Source organism: Gallus gallus, chromosome 2, assembly GCF_016699485.2.
Source record: "Gallus gallus isolate bGalGal1 chromosome 2, bGalGal1.mat.broiler.GRCg7b, whole genome shotgun sequence".
Lineage (NCBI taxonomy): Eukaryota > Metazoa > Chordata > Aves > Galliformes > Phasianidae > Gallus > Gallus gallus.
In genome coordinates this window covers 12,816,242-12,835,739 of record NC_052533.1, presented here as the reverse complement: position 1 = coordinate 12,835,739, position 19,498 = coordinate 12,816,242, and the positions used below count along the sequence as shown (strand labels likewise).

Genomic DNA, 19,498 nt, shown 5'->3' with positions numbered 1-19,498 from the left:
AGGATGCTGATGCTTCAGAAGTCTGCTCTGCATCAGGATCCAGAAGCATAGGTCACAGCTACTGAGCTAGTGGAATGGATCTGTTGTTTTCAGGATAGTGCCATGCTCACAACCAGCGTGTGCAGGCAGCTGCTGGCTGGGATGAAGAGCTGCAGACATTGGTATGATTTTCAAAATTAATCCAAAACAAAAGTCACAAAACTTTAAACTGCTTTTATATGTAAGCTTGCTGTTGCCAGAGAGTCTGTGGCATTCCATTTTTACACAGAAGTCTTGAAGTACCCAACCATTGCTGATGCAATGTAAATGTGTATTTGTTATGTGGTATGTGCTCAGTGTGAACGTGGGGTTTTGGTACGCTTCTGTACCCTGGGCATTTTTCAGTTCAGTTCTCCTCTGTTTGAACTGAATTCCCAGTGAAGCTGAGAGCAAATCTCCTACAGCCAGGTTTGGATGTAGGATCAGGGTCTTTCTCCTCTTAGCACTGTTTATGCTACCAAAGCACCTGGAACCAGAGGGTCCACCTTGTGCTGAAGTACCCGGAGTCGTGCCCCAGTGAAATGGAGGAGGGAAAGAAATTATTGTTTCTCAAATGATTTTTGTCTTTAGGGTGAAATGGGGAGAAGTTTACAACTTTTTTTTCAATCTGGAATTATAATCCGTAATTTCACAAGCCACTTTTAAGCTGGTACAGCTGCTGAAAGAGTGGGATTTTTTTTTATAGCTCTCCTTCTCTCCTCTTGTGCTGGTGCTGATGTTTGTGCAGCTGTGCCTAACCTGGATTAGGGTGTGAGTACAAGTAGATTCAGCATAGCTACAAGCAAAAATGTATTTGTTCCTCAATGTGATTTACATCAGTGTTTGCACCCACACAAAGGGAGGGTGGCAAAGAGGCTGAAATGGGGCTGAGTGGGGTGACAAAGCAGGATAGCTTCATGTCTGTACAGATCAGGTTTGTGCTGATTCAGTGTTTCTGAAACTATGGCCTTGCTTTAAAAGCAAGCTGAGGTTTTCACAGTTTCCCAAGATTTCAAGAAAGTCATGAATTACTATGAAGTTAATACAGTCTGCAGAGTTGGCTGCACCAAATCAGCAGATACTGCCTGTGCTTCCCACTCCTATTCCTCTCTAAAACATTTCTACTGTTTACAGTGCATGTGAGAGTAGTTCGTATTACAGTTGTATTGTTATGAAATAGTAGAGTTAATGTGCTATAGACGTAATGTATGTTCAGTCATTTCCAGCAGGCTTTTTAGCCTCAAACTTGGAGTCTTGAATGCAAAAATATACAGTCACTGCACGTCAAGGTATTAACAGAGTGTCTGTGACAAACCACCTCACCATGTGGGTGACGTTCTTATGTGTCCCAGGATCTTTTCATGCCATACAGAAGGTGTGTTCTGCATTAGATAGACTGAGGATGGAGTTCTATGGCAGATTGAACAGACCTAACTCAATTCTGCTGTGAGCACGCTGTTGCAAATTCGGATACAAAATGTTTTTAGGCAGTGCTGGATTTGTTGCAGGAGCAGGGAGGGTGATCATATCACTGAGGAATTGCATTGTGGGGGACTGGATGTAGCAGCTCATGCATTTGATACCCTAGGGAATATACCTTTTCCTATTTTCCTTTTTTAGGTATTATTTAAAGCACTAGCTAAGCTTGCAGTGATATAAACTTCTCTCAGTATGGTTTACTGCTAAAATCTGACTTCTTTGTACTTAGAAAGTACCACTTCTGAATTACAAAGCTGATAAAAAACATCAGCCTTGTGAAGCTGAAGTCCTTCCTATAGTTTGGTGTATGTGTCCGTACAAGTTAGTGACATTCTTAGCCAATATCCGAAGATAAGTCATATTTTCAAGTGTGGCCTGTGATATTTAAGTTGATAACAGCTTAAGTGAGATATGTTTGACTAGAGCACACCTGTAAGTATTCATTCAGCACCTCCAAAGTATTTAATCTACTAAAGCTGATGTACAAACGGGTGATCATTTTCAAAGTGGTTGCTGTGGCCTTCCGTACGCAGCCAGGAGCCCTGTTGGGTTTGTAGGATGCTGGGAGCCACTCTAGTTTCCCTAGACTACCTTGGTTGAAGAAATCTGAGGAAATAGTTAGATTTAGCAAATGTATAAGATAAATCATGGGGGGTGTTTACATTTCAAGTGAATTTACAGTATGCTCTATTGGTTGGCTATTTCTTTTTCACCCTTTTTCTATGAATGTTAAGGGCGTTTCTAACAGGAGCTATTGCTGCTCATCTGTTTCCTTCAGTGCAGCATCCCCACCTTTGCTCTTAAGGAAGCAAGATGAAGGAGATACATTTTGAATTGTTTTCTTTCTGTAAGAGCTCCTCACTGTAACTTAGCGCTCTTCTCTTTTGTGTTTTTTCCATAATATCATCTTCTCTTTCCTAAGTCTGTATAAATTTATTCCCTTTTTGTGTCAAATAACCAGGAATATTTTAAAATATATATATATATATTTTAATCCTGTTGCGCAGTATCTTATTTTGCAGGAAAAGTTGAATATCTCCCAATCAGTCAATGTGGGTAGCAAGAGAAGCATCAATAAATGTTGTGCTTTTTCTTTTTTAACTGCCTGTCTAGGTGTGGATAGTAGCAGGTGAGAATGGCAGCTTACACAAATATAGTTTCAAAATGTTAACTGGGAGGAATGGAAAATAAGTTAAAATTGACTCTTTGGTTGTATGTAACAGTGACATTTTCTAGAATAATCTTCTGGAAGCTTCAAGAAATCTGTCAAAGTGTTAATTTTGCTCTTGTTTTCCTGTTATGTTTTTCATTTAAAAATGCACTTTCTCACTGTGATCAAGCCATTTTCCTTTCTTGCTTGGTCTTGTTTGTAGCATATTTTCATTGGCTGGATAGTTCCCTTTTGTCCCCAAACGAACAGTGGGCTCCTGCTTAGATTTACTGTGCTTTGCCACAGGCTGGCAGTTTCCAAGCCTCAGCTTCACCTTGTCAGTAGGTGCGATGGAAGAAAGTAGCAGCTGTTCTTTTTGGGTGGGGAAGGAGTGAACGCGGGGCTGACAGGTGCCATGGGGAAGCCGTCATCTCTCTGTTTTCCCCCAGAGCCTGGGGAGATGACAGCTTTAGGATGGTGTTGAAGCCTTTGCACAACTGCAGCACTCATCTTCGTAGGGGCTGGAAGTGAGGGAGTTACCCACCGACAGCCTATCTGACGTGCTTGCTTTTTTCCAGCCTACTTTAATTTCTGAGCAGTTGCAGCATATTACTTTCCCATTGAACTGGCAGCTGTTGTACTTTGTTATACCTTTAATGCTTCTTCAGTGTGCACTTGTCTTTTTTCTTTTTTTTTTTTTCAATCTGCTTAGTCAGGCTGCTGAGGGGGATGGAGCTGCAGACTGAGACAGAGGCGTTTCCTTTCTTAGTGAGAAGAGATTGCATCGCTATCTGTGCCTGGACAAGGAAAGCAAACAGGAAGATACGCGTTGTGCTTTTAGTGGGGGAGGGTGGAGAAAGATGGATGTTTTATTGTTACTCGCAGAAGCTTGGTTTTTTTGTACTGCGTGGTTTTATTTTGCAGGGGAAAGGAGCAGGGCAGGAAAAGGTTGTTTTCTTTGTAAAGATTTGCTAGATATCTTCCCATTCAGACAAGAAGAAAAGGATGTTTTTTTCCCCCAAAGAACTTTCTTCTCCTTAACGATATATGCTTTTAGAATCCAATTGGTGTTTATGAACAGTAACATGCAGTGAAAATATGGGAAGTCTTTCGGCAGCTTGGGGAGAAGTTCCTGGGTATCAGTCATGCCAGAAACCTGTCCCTGTGAGCAGTCCTCTGTGATTCCCAGCCAGGGAAACGTCTTCCCACAGGCAGAACTGCTGGTGGGGCTTGCAGACAACAGAGGGGCCCTGTGGTGTAAATTCTGTGGCATGAGCGCTTTCTGTGAACCTCTCTGCATGCTTGCAGTGTATTTATTTGCTCCTGTGTAGCCCCCAAATTTTCCTGTCAGGGTGGATCGAGAGGCTGTTCTGCTTCCCTGTTGTGAGACTACCATGCGCACGACTGGTAATCAGATACTTTCAGCTAGTGATTATGAGAGTAAATATGGTACATACTGAAATGGGAACTCAGTCTGGAAAGGTACTTTAATCCATGAAAAATGCAAAGCACAACATAAAATATGAGAAGAAGTTTTCATTACGTGGACTGCCTGAGGCTGGCTATTGAAAAAGTTTATTATTGCTGGCCAAATTCTTGAAGATATTTTAATTAACATTCCTTACTCAAAGAGAAGAACAAGATAAACTGGAAGGTAGATTAGAGGCTTCTCAGGTGCTCTTGCAGCTCTCCTACAGATTGCTTAATCTTGTCTTTGTTCCTCTCCATTGCAAGATCACAAATCAACAGGGCTAGAAGTACCTTTGTAGGCTGTCTGGTCCGTCTGGCAGGTTCACTGTACCAATGCCATTCTTGACAAATGCTGTTCAGGATGCTTTTTCAGGCTTCCAGTAAGTTAGAATCCTCAGGTTCTGTCTCTCTTAGCTGAATTGAAATGTGTGTTGTTTTATTTTTTCCTAATATCTTTCAGCTGTTTTCTTATCTGTCCACTAAGGTGAAGGCTTTTTGACTTCTGTCAGCCTCAAGGCAGTAAGTTCTATGAAGTGACATTTTTGTAGGGGGAGAAGCAAAGACAGCTTTTAAGGTGGAGGGAGAGCACAGGGGAACATTCTTTTACAAGATGACTACGTAATAGTTGCTTCACTGGGAGCCTGGTAAAGTCCCTCTGGTCAAGTTGCACAACACCAGCAATATGTAAATATAAGCCTTTGAGCTACTTTTAGTGTTCAAAGAAGTATTTAATCTCTTCAGGGTGCTTTACCTATGTTTTAGTGAGGTCTGTGTGCGCTACGAAAGAATTTACCAGAGGTTGGTAGGTTCTCCTAGAGCTCAGTGGAACCTAATGCAGCTTTCTGTATTTGACGTGAGTAAGGACAAGCTTTGAGAGTTCGAAAGAACTACAAATAGGGATGTAGCCAAAGGCATCAGTTTTGAACATTATCAAAACATCGATGAGACAAATCAACCAAGAACAAGGCTAAATCACGCCATAGACTGGTTAGATACAATAGATACTATGTAAGAATAGTTGGTCTGGATTTTATTTTATTTTTATTGTATATTTTGGCAGAGAAGTGTAAGCATACATTGGTGTTTACGTTTGTTTAGGTAAATATACCCTGCTCTAGCCGCTAAATGTAGATAGTTGTGTTGTAGCGAAAAGATATGCAAGATAAAAGTGAATGCAGAGTTTTACAGAGCAGTGCACAGCTTGATTGATTTTGGAGGCACTTTGTTGACCTGTAAAATTGTGTTGCTTCTTTGAAAGATTTTGTCATTACTAAATCATATCCTGAAGCAATAGAAGATCCATGAGTTCAGAACCTCTCTTTTCCAAGCCAGAAGCAGTCTTGCTTGCTGTTGTAACCTGTCTTGTGTATACCTTTATATGCCACTTCTGCCTAGTTACATTTTGGCCAATCTCTGCTGCCTTGAGGTTGCTGGACATGTCTCTGCACATGGGTGCAAGATGGCCTCAAATTTTCCATGGGAGTGATATGTTTTAACAGCACCTTCTAAAACTTCTAAACAAAGGCACCTGGTTTGATAGAAGAAGAGACAACACAAATATTAAGACAGAAGCTGTAAGTTATCTTTTGATGGACAAGTGGAAAAGTGTACTGAAAAAGACTGAAGTTGCTCTGCTGAACTGGAGGCTGACTGGCTCAAAGCAGCTCTGGAGTAAGAGCTGGAAAGCTTCATTAAAGGAGTGTTGTGCCCAAATGACAAATGCTGCTGAGTGTCAGGGCAGAGTGCCATACTACTGTTGCTAAAGAGCATCCAGAGCAGAACTGGCTTGTACCAATTCTGGACAATTCTGTGTAAGGGTTTTGGTTGACATGCACCTCTCTTTTAGATATTTCTACCCAAGATCACTTGGAAATGACCATGTTAAAAAATAAAAATAAAACAGTAATGCTTCCCCTTCCCCTGCAAATTTAGATTTAATTTCAAAATGATCTTAAAATGACTCCTGAGAGGCAGTCATCCTTTTGTTTACATTCAGCGTGAATTAGTTAGGAATTCCTTGTGATTTCTGTCATAGCAGGTATGTAGAAACATTTTGGCACAGCTTGTATGGCTGTGACTTAGTTTCTCTGCCCTTTTGCAAAGAAAATCAAATATCAGGCAAACTAAGCCACTCTTACTGATAAGATGCGTTTTATGTAAGATTCAAGTTAGCCATACTGTTCAAACATCTTAAATACAAAACAAAACCATGATTTGAAAAGTTGGAAGGTTTCAGAATGAAACTGGGAAAAACATTAAGAAGTGATGTTTCCCTAGCACTAGCTGTGCATGAATGCCAAGCTGCTGTTTTTAAGAGCTAGACACCTGTAACTAATGGAAGTACACTGGATCTTGATCTCTTAGAGCTTGTTCTGTTGCACATGCAAAAGCTTAGCAAGTTAGAAAGCGTTCTTTTTCCATTATACATCTTTTCTTCTAAAGAAAGAAATTCCACAATATAGTAAGTATTACGTTGTCGCTGTAATCTTTATGTCATTATTTTTAATGAACTTCTTTGCTTGAAAGGAGAAAACAACAACTGCTTCTGGAGTAAAGACCTGCGAATCCTTTCCCTTAAAAGAAATCACAGAATGATAGAAAATCTGTCCAGAATTCATCTCAAGAGGCTGTTCAGCCTGAATTCATGTCTTAAAGCAGAGTCCTGCATCTAAGCTGATCTAACCATATTTTGTTTTAGCTCTTCTCTGTTGCTGACAGTTGTAAAGATTCTACAGCTGCTCAAGTCATTCAAGGTAGAACTTGGCTATTCCTGCCATTAAAAAAGATTATTCTTTTTTTTTTTTTGGCATTACCTTCTCTCAACATTGCAGGTCCATTCTTAATTTTCCCTGCTTCAATATAAGGCTGCTCTTCCTCGTGCCTTTATCAGTGCTCATGGAGAAAAATGATGTAACTCCCTTCCAGATGATGTGGAATAAGTGTTGTTGCTTTGATCTTTAAGAAGACTTGTACAGTTATTCCTTTTAAATCAAGTGGTTCAAACCTCTGTTTGATCTTGCTGTTCTTTCCTCCAGAGTCATCCTTCATGATCAAACCAGTTCATCTTTCTTGAAATATAGTAGTCAAAGCTGGACATAATATTCCATCTGAGCAGAGTGGAGGGGTGCTCCATCCTCTTGTGTGTATGGTAGCCTTATTTATAAGTCCCGCATGATATTTTCCTTTTTTTTTTTTTTTTTACAAGAATGTATTTGTTGTCATGTGGTCTGCACATCCTTTCTGATGAAAGCCTCGGCAGTTGTTTGCCATATTATATTTAGACAGATGGTTCTTCTCTGAAGTGTATAGCCTTGCATCTGTTCTTAATAGATGTCAGGGCTGTGTTTTTGTGCAGACCACTTCCCAGGTTTGTCAGGATTGTTCTGGATTATAACTTTGCTTTCTAATACATATTTTGTTCTCCAAGTTAACACCATCTGTAAATTCAATAAAGAATGCTTTGATTCTGTTATCAAAGTTACTGCTCAGTATTTAATACTGAGTAGGCAAGACCTTTGTGGATTCACCCTTACTTCAGCCTTCCAATTTGGAAGTGATCTTTGGGTAACCAGAATTCAGCTTTCCAAGCAGTTTTTGCCTTCCGTGCTATCCTTGTTTTGCCCTGTGTGAGACAGTCAGAAGTCCTGCTGAAGTAAAAAAAGCATTATATCTTCTGAATCACAGCTTGAGGACAAAATGTTACTAGCGCAAGTTATAGCGCATATAAAGGAGAATCCCACTCCCTATTGATGAGATGCTTTTGTAATTATTTGTATTAGCAGAGATTGTCAAGGTTCCACGTGTGTCCTGTACTCACTGTCGTGGTTCCATATGAGGGTTTATCACAGGAACTGTATCAACCCTTTCTTTCTCGCTTGTCAGCCTTAATGGTGGGACAGTAGCTGAGGAGGAACCAACTGATACAGAATTTGGCTCATTTTTTGAAAGGCTTTATAATCAGTCTCGGTTCTTCTGACTTCTATCTATTACAGTCTCTATGACTTGTATAAATGGAAGACTTTTGTAGTCAACCTTGATGGATTTGAAATGTGAGGCTCCTGTACAGTTTTGGGTGAACTTACTCTATTGAAATGAGCACTGAATTAGGGTTTCTTTGTAGGATGGTATTGGATACTGAGCTAATTCTTTTCAAGAATGGAGAAGGTTCACCTGCAGCATTTTATGGAGCTTCAGAAAAGACTATTTGGCTGGTCTTTGTGACTTCAGATTTCTTCCAATTTGTTCAAGCTAGAATATGAAACTGTGAATACACTTTCCATTAATTTGGAAAAGGCGTAACATCTGTTATCTTGCTTACCCCATATGGTTGCATCTGGACATCAGAGTAGAAGCTGGGAACATTGCTTTATCGATGGGTTAGTTATTCACATGGCAAAAATGTGTATGTGTACCCATGATAGCAGGGTTACACTTGGAACCATTTTTCAGACTGGCAGAATTGCCCCTTACTTCCAAGTGGTTACGATTGGGTAGTGAGGCATGAGGCACCACTGAGTTCTCTGAGATGTGAAAAGTTCTAAGCCTAACAAAGTGTGATGTGGGCTGAGAACTGAGGGGAGGTCTGTAATGTGGTAGTTTCAGAAATAAGGTGTATGCCTCAAATCACTGATGTGCCTCAAATGTTGAAATTCTGTTTGTGTAAGAAAATTTAAATCTGATAGTGATGTTGCTATAGAGTTCTACTTTGGTTATCTCATGCTTGTTTTGGATGCACTAAGGCATCTGTAAAAAACATTTACACTTAAAATGTAGAGTTAGAACTGTCCATGTGTTTTTTTTTAATGATGATCCATAACTCTCCTTTCTTTTTTTTTTCTTTTTTTCCCAACCAATGAAACAGTCGCATTTTCAGTGGATTTTATAGTTTTATCATCTCTTTGGAGGGTGCTGAACATTATAATTCAGAAATAGGAACAAAATTTTGGTAGGATAAAAGCTATAAATCACTAGAACCCTAATAATTTTCCCTGTGTATATCAGTGCCAGGTAATACGTTTGTTGTCATTAACACTTCCATTGTTTTTAAATTTCCTTTTTCTGTTGGCCTTGCTTAGCACACTAACCTTGGAAGGCAGATGGATTATGAGCTTCCAAAGTATTACAAAGTACTTTTCCAAACTCCTGGAGAATTCGTGAGGGGGTAAAATCTCTTCCATCTTTTTCATTAAACTTTTGTTTGCAAGAAAGGTAATTCAGCCTACAGATGTACTGGTCAGGTTGGACACCTTGATGGTGAACTTTGAAATCATTTTAACATAACACTGCTACAATTGTAAGAGCTTCAGAAAATGATTTTTTTCAACTGTGGGAATACTTTGAATGTTCCTTTGCTCATAGTTGGGAAAAATGGAAAGAAAGATGACTCAGACACATATGGGTTTATGAAGAGTCCGTTCTGTCTGTTCTGAATCTAATGAATGCACTAAATGTTAGTGAGTGCTGGCATTTCTAATAATGCCTGTTTTGGAATTAGGCAAGGGAAATTGTACTGAGATGGCACCATAGCCTTGGTACTGAGTTACTCTGAGCTGGTAAATCTCTGTGCATTCCGCTGGAGATATTGAAACTGAAACTGTGGAAACAACATTAATTGTAAGGCAAATTAAAATTTTCACATGGGTGTGCCAGCTGAATTTTAAATCTATCATGGTCTGAGATGAGTGCATCATTTCTCTTGCCCTCACTGCCATGACTGGGCTCCTCTTGATCAAGTTATTTACTAGTTTAAGTAGAATAAATAAGGATAAAATCCAGTGGTATTAATGACTCTGAGAGCTATTAGCTGGTATGATGGAGCGATTCTACTTACTCCACTGGAGTGCTGGCTGCTCTACACAGCTCAAGGAGATCTCTCAATAAGAAGTCTGAAATAAGCAGTGTTGTCAAATGCCATTTGTGGCTGTTCTTTCCAGTGTATTTTTACAGTAGTGCAGAAGTATGATTGAAATCTCTTAAACTTCTTCAGTTAGGAGATCTCTTCTCTCTTCTCTTCTCTTCTCTTCTCTTCTCTTCTCTTCTCTTCTCTTCTCTTCTCTTCTCTTCTCTTCTCTTCTCTTCTCTTCTCTTCTCTTCTCTTCTCTTCTCTTCTCTTCTCTTCTCTTCTCTTCTCTTCTCTTCTCTTCTCTTCTCTTCTCTTCTCTCTCTTCTCTTCTGCATATGACTTTCTCATAAGTATTTTATGGGTTTTCTTCCTATCTATAACAATCTATTTTGGTGAACTCATTTTTATGAGTTTTCTCTGTTAATTTTTTAGTTTTTAATAGTTCCACTGCAAAGACAACTCTACCCTCTTTCATTCTGTTTTGTTGTTTTTGTTTTGTTTTAAATTCTCTTTTTTTCTAAGCACTGTTTTGCACCTGTTTCTAAACCAGTTTTCATCTCTCATGTGGTATCATCTTCACTCTTCCACTTGTTCTTTTGTAATAAATACAGGAACATAGGACTTGTTTGTAATTTCTTTATAAATCTTTGTATTTGGTTTGAGTAATTCCGCTCAAAGATTTTCATGGTGTTTTGGGGGGAGGAAAAAAGGGAAAGAGGAGAAGCTGAGACTTGGAGAAAGCATTAGGCAAAGCTCAGGCAGGAGTTGTGATTTCTGCAGTGGTAATTATTTTTGAACTTTCTGAACTGCTTCAAATCGTCACGTTACTGTGTGTGTCATTGTGAGAGACAGAAGTTTGTTTTCTCAAAACTCTTACATCTCCTCAGAGAAATGCTTTGGTATTACGTAATTGCTATTGTTCTTTTGTGTGTTTTTCATAGCATCCTCCTGGACAGCTGAGAAGAAAGTACAGTTCCTGCTCCACTATTTTCCTGGATGATAGCACAGTCAGTCAACCTAACCTCAAGTATACCATCAAATGGTGGGTTTGATGTATATGTGCGTGTATGTATGTTTATCTGAACCTTCATTGTGTACTGGATATGTATACACGTTTCTTAACCATTACTAGGCAACTTTCCTGGAGTTTAGTTTTTGAAGCAGTAAATTTGTGTGGTCATATCCCGCTTTAGAGGCAGTGAATAGGATGAGCAAAGGATACTGCTCTGATTTTAGTTTCATGAGGTGTCAAACTCTTAGTCCTGCATATCTCACATGAAAGCAACATTTAAGATTCTTGAATTCTAGCAGCTGAAATGCTTGTGCTTCAGCATTCAGCTGAGTACTTGCTTTGGATTAGTTCTCATAAGAGAGCTTGTTCCTGATTTCATGTAATTCTGAAAATCTGAATAAACTTCTGAAATGGGAGGGCTTTATTCTGTTCCTGAGAAAATGACAGTTTTCTAAGTTTTCCTTCCAGTTTTCTGTTTGAAATGAAAATTAATTGACTCCTGATTCATTTCCTTATTCAGTATAGAGACAATTGCACTTGAATGCACAGCAGTGAGGAGTTTTGTCTGTGGCGTCCACATGGACTTATCCTTGGGGGCACTGCAGATGTTCATTTCAGGTTTCGCTGAAGTATTTGTCCATTTAGAGAAAAACGGTGTTAACAGTATTTTAATCTTTACATATTGTATAGTAAGGGGGAAAATGTGAGAATGAATATTTGGGCATTTTCTGCTGTTTATCATGGTTGCAGATATGCTCTTAACGTACTTGGGAACTTAACGTAATCAAATGCAAAAGTTAATGAAGTCAAAATCTATGCTATAAAGTTATTCACATGAGAGAGATATATTTAGCCTAACACATCCAAAGGAGCTTGTGCTGTTGGTGATCACTGAAATGTGGTCTTCGTTTTTTCTTTAAAAGAAAAATGAGGGACGTGAAGAAGAGATTTGCAGTCTGCCTGATACTTTGTTCAGATATTTGTCTGAAATAGTCTTGCATTTCCTCACATTTTTTCTACAGTTAGTAACTTAAAAATAATTGTGGAAAATCTTTTGGGGGCTTTGATATTCCCTTTCTCACCTCTTGAATTTCACAGTTCTTTGCTCTAAAACCCTTTGCACAGGGATTGCTGTAGGTGAAGCCTTCCAGGGGAGTGAAGGGAGATGCAGCTTCAAGCCTCTTTCAGCACAGGAACTCAGGCTGTTAGTGGAAAGAAGAGGGTCCAGGGGGTTGCAGCAGCCAAGATGCAGTGCCATCAGCAGGGCTGTGAAAGGGCAGGCAGAAAAGCAGGCCATGGGTGCTGAGCTGGGGGCAAAGTGGTGGCATTTCAGGGCAGAGCTGTGCGGGACAGGGCTGGGAAGGAGGGAGTTGCCTATGGGAGGTGTGGCGCCTGGCTGCTGGCGTGGGGAGGACTGGGAGCTGCACGGGGTCAGAGAGTTTGAAGAAAGGGTTGTGTGGGGTGAGGAACTGGACTCTGGCATGTGAGCCCTCTGGAGGAGGAGTTTCTTTTTTCCTCATCTCCTCATGTGAGTGGCAGAATGAAAGGTGGGGAGACTGCAGGATTACGGCTTTTGTAGTACAACTTGATTTCCTTTGCCCCTCCTGGACATCACTGCCAATGACTGACTATGCCTGTGTGTAGACCTGTAGAGATACATTTTGGCTTGCTTCTTTATTTGTTTGAGGTCATGTTATGTGTTGGCGGGTTTAAATTAGTGTGTTACCTGGAGGTCTTCAGAATGGGCTGGCAGAGTGTGGTGATGGAAAGCTATGTCATCTGCTAGGTAAGGCACCCTGAATGCTAGCTGAACCAGTGCATGAAAAGCAAAATAACCCTTAGGTTTGAGTTAATCTATTACAGCTCTGAGAGACCTTCAGATTCTGGTATAGATTTCTGAAGAGTAAATATTTTCCTAAACTTAATTTGGCATTTTGTTACAAAAGCAACAAAATGGACAGCGAGCAGAGCTCTGCATGGATGTTCTTGCATCCACTTTCATAAAATGAACTGGAGCTGCAAGTTTGTTCCTGGGGGCATCATTTAAAATTAGATTTTAGGACTAAATAGTTTTCAGTCAAATTAAATTCATTCATAAATCTGATTTTTGTGCTCAGTGAGGACTGTGTCTTCTGAGTGTCCTGGAGTACATGGTAATTCTTAATTTGTCAAATATATGTATGAAAAAAAAAAAAATCAGTCATTCTTTTAAAAGACTTTCAATAGGAAAGAGGGCAATTTTGCTTCAGTTTATGACATAAGCGACTTACAATGAATTTGACAAAACAAATCATCCACAAATAGAATCAGTGAACTCTCCCCATTTCTCTTTAGTTTTTGCTGGATTTTGTGTTATTAGAGTAATTAGGGAGGCTGCTTTTTGTGCTCTAGCATTCTTTAAAGCTGTATCCTTAGTAAAGCAGATACCCTACATTAAACCTCAAGTCACAAGTTGGAAAATGGGGAATAACTATGAGAAGCCAAGTCTTAGTTTTCTTCAGTCTCAAATGTGAATGCAATCAGTTGTACATATAAATAAAAACTTAACTTTCTGTCAATATAAGGATATTTTCTGTTTTTGTGCAGAATATATGCAAAGGTTTTTAGGTATATGATTGAGAGTATGGGAAATGCATAATGCAGTACATTATTCAGGGAGTCATCGTTCACAAGTTGAAATAAGTAATTTGATGCAGTTAAAAGTGTAGGAGCTCAGTATTTCAGTCTTGCATGTAACTACATAGAAGGAGCCAGAACTTAGTGCATTTAAACATAAAGTCAGTATAAAACATAAGCCAGTGGTGATTAGCATGTTTCAAGTTAGACTTACAGTGTTATCGTAGAATCATAGAATGGTTTGGGTTGGAAGGGACCTTTAACCCTATCTAGTTCCAACATCCTTTCTATTGGCAAAGACATCTCTCACTAGACCAGGTTTCTCAAAGCCCCATCCTTATCAAACAATGTTTGTTGCTGTGTTGCTCTTCCTTCAACCCTGGAAATCAGTAATGTTTTACCATTGACGTTAGTGGAGGTGCGCTTTAAATTGAAGTTGCATGTGACTTGGTATATGGAGTCTTTTGTAAGGTACTTCATTAATAGTGAAAAGGAAGCACTTTGAGTGTGCTGGACAAATATTCTAAATCTATTTACAGCTTTTTTTCTGGCATCTAATAACAGACAGAAGAAAAAAGGCATTGAGCTTACTTTTTGTCATACGTTCTGCTAGGTTTTAATTTTGAGTGCTAACATCACAAATAATACATGAAATATTAACTCTGTATTTTTCTTTACAGTGTAGCTCTTGCAATATATTACCACATCAAAAACAGGTATGTATACTTGTACTGAAGATGTCTAATCAAAACAAATGGACTTCTGAAGCCTAAAAAATCTGTGCTTTGTTGTTTTCTTTTTTGAAAACGTTTTTGGGTAGTTCTTCTGTTATCTCCCATGTTAGAAAAGAGAAATGTATTCTCCAATTTTGCTTAAAGGAATAAAAGTTAGAGGACTAGGTATCATTAATATTTGCAATCCAGTTAGCATTCAAAACCTCTCATGATTCAGGATTTGGTATTATATGCCCAGGGCACTTCTGTGTTATATATGTTGCAATTTGTTTAGAGGAAATCTTATTAATGTCTTTCAGGTTAATTTTTTTAGGCTATGCCTTAGTAAAATTAACTGTATAAGTCTACAATCAGTTAATATTAATAGATTTTGAAATACAAGCCATTCATTACACAGTAAGTGTGACAGTGTCAACAAATATAATTCAGGATGCTGCAGAAATGGAGCAGGTCCTGACTTATCTCTTCAGGTGTAGCATGTTTCAGATCTCTGCTCAGCCAACTTGACTATTAAAATTGAATAGAAAACAGGTTCTCCAAAAAGGTAACTTGGTACATGAGTTAACACTGGTTGTTGAATTGCAGTTTTGTTTATTAAATTCCATGTTGTCATGATATAATAAGTCACTGTATCATAATATTCTCTGATTTTTTACGAGATTTGTATGAATACTTCCAGTGACTTCTGTGTATGTGGCTTTGCAGCATGTCTTCTCAGAGAACTTAGCTTAGATGTCAACCTAACAAACCAACTTACAAGTTTTTCATCAGGGCTGTAAGAAGTCCAACTAGAACAAAGGGAATTACTCCTAATTTTAAAGTTAAGCTGGTGCGTCATTTAGGACTGTGTTTCAGGTCACTGGAGCATGCTACACTTCTTGAAACAAAGCTGGTGTCTCAGAAGAAACCTTTAGAAGTGCACAAAGGCAGAAATGTTTAGGGTTTGATCCCTGTTGAAAACTCTTAGAAGACTTTCCAAGATCTCAATGGGCCTTGGACTGAAACATGGCAATCTGTAAAGCAGAAGTTGGAGTGAAATATTTTTTCCTTTTAATCTAATTTCCTAGGAAGTGAAGCATTAATGATCATGCTTGGTTTACTTGTTTATCCATCTGTGCTTCCCTCTTTCCCTTTCATTCCAACATCTCTGGGTTAGTTCAGCCAAGCTAATCAGTTTTGTCTATGCTTGACTGACTACAGAGATACCAGAGTTAATCAGGTTCTAAAGTTTTGGGGAACAGTATTGTAAGTGCTCTGTTAGATGCTGTGCCAACTGAGTAAAAAGCTCAGCAGAATGGGGGCATGTTAGGGACTACATGTGGGTGAGGAACTTCAGCAAGAGCTCACAGTCATTCAGGAGGAAATCCAGAGCCTAAGGAAGCCAGGCTCGCTTCCTTCTGATTTCTGAGTGCAGTAAAATACACACATTCATAGTCTTATCACAGAACCTGATGCAAGTTTGACCTGCAACAGTTAGACAGAGAGGGTAGGCATGAATAACAGAAAGGATCCCATGTCTGTGACGTGAAAACAAATACATTCTGATTGTTATTTTCTTTGAAAACTTGCTATCTGTCTTTACTTTGGGGGAGTTTATTCAGCAGGAACTGGTGGCTGCTTCTCATGAAGGTCCTAGGTGCAGTGGGATACACGTAAGCAATGATACCGTGGCACTGCAGCAGATGCTGCTACATCAATTAATGACTCTGAAACGAAAGTTGTGAAACAACTGTTCTGTCATGTCTTGTTTAGGAATGGAAGGAACAACGTGATAACAGCATGATAACAGCATTCGTTTGTGCGTGCTGCTGAAACAGCAATAACAAAACATATGTTCTGTTTCCTGCCATTATAGGCCAAAGGAAGTTGTTGACGTATGTGGTAGATTTGAGTTCGTTATGGCTGAGGAGCATGAAACTGCTGCAGCCGTTGGGTAGACTTAAAGTTCTTTGTGACAGAAAACAAATCGAGCACCTGCTTTGCCAGAGACAAATTATTTTCTGATAACAATATCTGTTTCTCCTCTATGCCTAAGCATAAAACAATTATTTTCAAGTATTCTAAACCGTCACCAGCCCCAGATGCAAGTTTTCAGAGAAACTATACATATATTTCATATCTTCTCTGCATTTTGATTGTGACATTCTAGTTAGCATTCCTGCTTTTCCCACTGTCTCCTGTCACTATTACGCTGACTGACCTTTTCCAGCTTTTGCACACTACCCTCCAACTGGCAGGGGACTGCACATGGCTTGCTTTTGGAAGAAAACCTTGGCTGAATTTGCCAAATAAATAAATAAGCAAAATAGGACCCAACAAACTAACAGTGAAAAAATGTTTAGATCAATTAGAAGATAATTCCTAATTGAAAGGTAAAATGAATTTCTTTTAGTGAATAAGGTGCAAAACCCTATCCATTCATTTTGTGGTGTGATAGATTTTTGTTACAGCAACCCAAGGTGCCTTCTTAGCATGCAGCAGCTACACACAAAGAAACAAAATATGTTTTTTTTCTTCCTGTCTTCTCACTGTGAAGAGTCACAGCATACTGTAGCACAGCATTGATTCCAGAGGGACTGCTGCTGCATTAGGGTGCTAGCACTTTCCTGTAGGGTAAAAGAGTCTGCCCTAACATCCTGGCTGATTAGGAATTTTGAACTAATTATCTCATATGCTTGCTGGTTCTAAAGTAACTACTCCTTTTGAAAAGGGCAGTGTGAGCAGGCTTTACAGATGAAACGATAATGGTGTTCAGACGCTGAAGTTTAAGTCTGTTTTCCACCAATGAGTACATTATGTAGACGTGAATTTGTTTGTGAAACTCACGTTTGTATGCTCTGTGAGGTATATGCTGGTGATCAAGACAGAAAACGTACTCAGTGATTTCTCTCTGGAGACTTCTGTGATCAGAGGATGCAATAAATAAAGATGATATTGTATTAAGATAGTCACATGGATGCATCTGTCCAGAAAGTGTCTAGTTCTAACTGGCACTGTTACACCACTCGCTTTTGAGATAGTTAGCATTCCTGCTAAGGTTGCACACAGCAGAAATTTTAAATTGCTTTCTGGATGCTAGAGGTGAAGTTGCATCCACTTTCATGTTGACCTTCAACAACAGAGATCTGAGAGAAATCGTGACTTAAGTCAAGGAATACAAATACTATTTTGATTTTTTTTTTAAGTATTTTTTGTATACTTTCTGCTTTCAGAAATCATTAATAGCATGAAGTCTTACAAAGAAACAAAATCGAAGTACATATATTTTAAAGAAGGTATAAGTGTAAAGATAACATCATGTATTTGCAAATGTTCGTGGCCTTGACAATAAAGGAGGAGGATAAATTAATTGAAAGAAGAGATGTGGTGAGGATCAACAGGATGAAGTTAAGAAAGGAAGAGCAAGCTGAGTTGATTTCATTATGTTAGAAGTTTATCGTAGTACATCTTTGGGCTGTGGAAAAAAAGCCTACAGTAGAGAGCACAAAAGCTTTTTATATTTTGGGTGTTGAAAGTTGAAAATTTTTGCATACTTCGTAGTATGGATTTCATATTACACGTGAGCTTTATGATGGAGTGTGTCCAAAGTCACATTTCTTCAGCATTTCTAAGTACCTCACAGCATAGGAAGTATTGGAGCCTTAATGATATGCTTGCATCTGTGAGAGCCACGTGTTGCTGTGTTCTGATAATGACACTGCTTTGGTTTTAATACTTTTTAGGGATACAGACGGAAGAATGCTCTTAGATATTTTTGATGAAAACCTTCATCCCCTTTCGGTAAGCTCATTGATCTCTTTTCCCTTTTTTTGTGTGAACCGCCTCTCTGTCTGCTGCGTTTTGTTTCAGTCACCTATTTGGAAGTGTTTCTTCCTTAGAAATCCGAAGTGCCACCAGATTATGACAAACACGACCCAGAGCAGAAACAGATTTACCGCTTCGTTCGGACGTTGTTCAGTGCTGCTCAACTGACTGCTGAATGTGCCATTGTCACGCTGGTGAGTGTCTGTGAGATGACATCAGCTATCTAAAGGATTCAGTTTTGTTCCCAAAGCTCACTTTGCATGATTTAATAGATGTAGGTGTTGCCAGGGGATTTTTTCTCACCATGGAGACCAAAGGAATTTCTTGATGGGAAGAGATACTGCAGTTTATTTTCTTGGGGAGAGTAACTGATCAAAGAAAAGATTGGATAATGTGTGACACAAAAGCTGGGGCTTCATCTTGCCCTCACGGAGCTATAGCATTACAGGCCACCAGAGTGGCTAATGGAAAGCACAGGTGGCAAAAGCAGTCAGGGCAGGAGGGAATGTTAAAAGCAGATATCCGAACACTTTGGGGGGGGGGGTTGCTGTGTATTGCTGTAATTCCCAACAGAGAGTCAAGGGACAGCTGTAGGTAATCTAATAGCACTAATAAGAATTGGTGGACAGACAGAGGATTTGGTCAGTGACTGAAACACGTTAGTGATGGCTCCTTTTTTTACTTTCACTGTACTTATCTTTCAGGACTGCATTGTAGAGTGGAACAATTGTGCTCAAGGCTAAAGTTTAGCTACTTAAAAATAGCATAATACAAAAAAGGCTCAGATTTTCAGCTGGTGTGGATCAGCATAGCTATGTGGATTAAAGGAGCTAAAGTGATCTCTACCAGCTGAGAATTTCTTCATTTTCCTCAAATTTATATCCTGTCAAATCTCTTCAGCTTTCAGGCACAATTTTGGCCACATACTTGAGTCACAAATACTGCAATGAAATGTGGTTTTTACAAATACAACATGTGGTCTCATAACAGCTTTTGTGTGCACTTCAGATAGTATAAGAGGAAATTGGAGAATGTGGATTTGGAAAGCAAGACCTACTCCTTTTCTCTGTTAATCTTAGAAACCAGGAGCGAGAAATTAGTTGTCAGGATTTTCTCCTTCAGACAGTCAAAATGAATTGTACTAGCCAGAACAGAACAGGTATCTGGCGAAAATAGGGTGAGAAACACCCCACAGTGCTCCACCCTTCCATTCTGAAGTATTACTCTACCTAGTCAGTTGACCTAGCCATTACTTGTTTTCTGAAATGACATTTTGTCTGTCTCTTTTACATAATTGCACTAAGTACTTGTCCTGCTTTTTCTTCCTGAGTGTTTTCTGCTGGAGGCAAGATATGTTGTGTGAATCAGTATGT

The 19,498-nt window shown here is 39.2% G+C and overlaps 1 protein-coding gene across 11 annotated transcripts in view; it reads left to right on the top strand.

Moving 5' to 3' along the window:
- The window catches only part of CCNY (cyclin Y), a 115,952-nt gene that overhangs the window by 75,717 nt on the left and 20,737 nt on the right, over window positions 1-19,498 (top strand). For all 11 annotated transcript variants that reach the window (XM_425973.7, XM_015282126.4, XM_046928189.1 and 8 more), the window contains 4 exons: window positions 10,901-11,001; window positions 14,268-14,303; window positions 18,044-18,101; window positions 18,200-18,319. In XM_425973.7, coding sequence (XP_425973.3) covers window positions 10,901-11,001; window positions 14,268-14,303; window positions 18,044-18,101; window positions 18,200-18,319 — 315 coding nt within the window. The remainder of the gene's footprint in view (window positions 1-10,900; window positions 11,002-14,267; window positions 14,304-18,043; window positions 18,102-18,199; window positions 18,320-19,498) is intronic.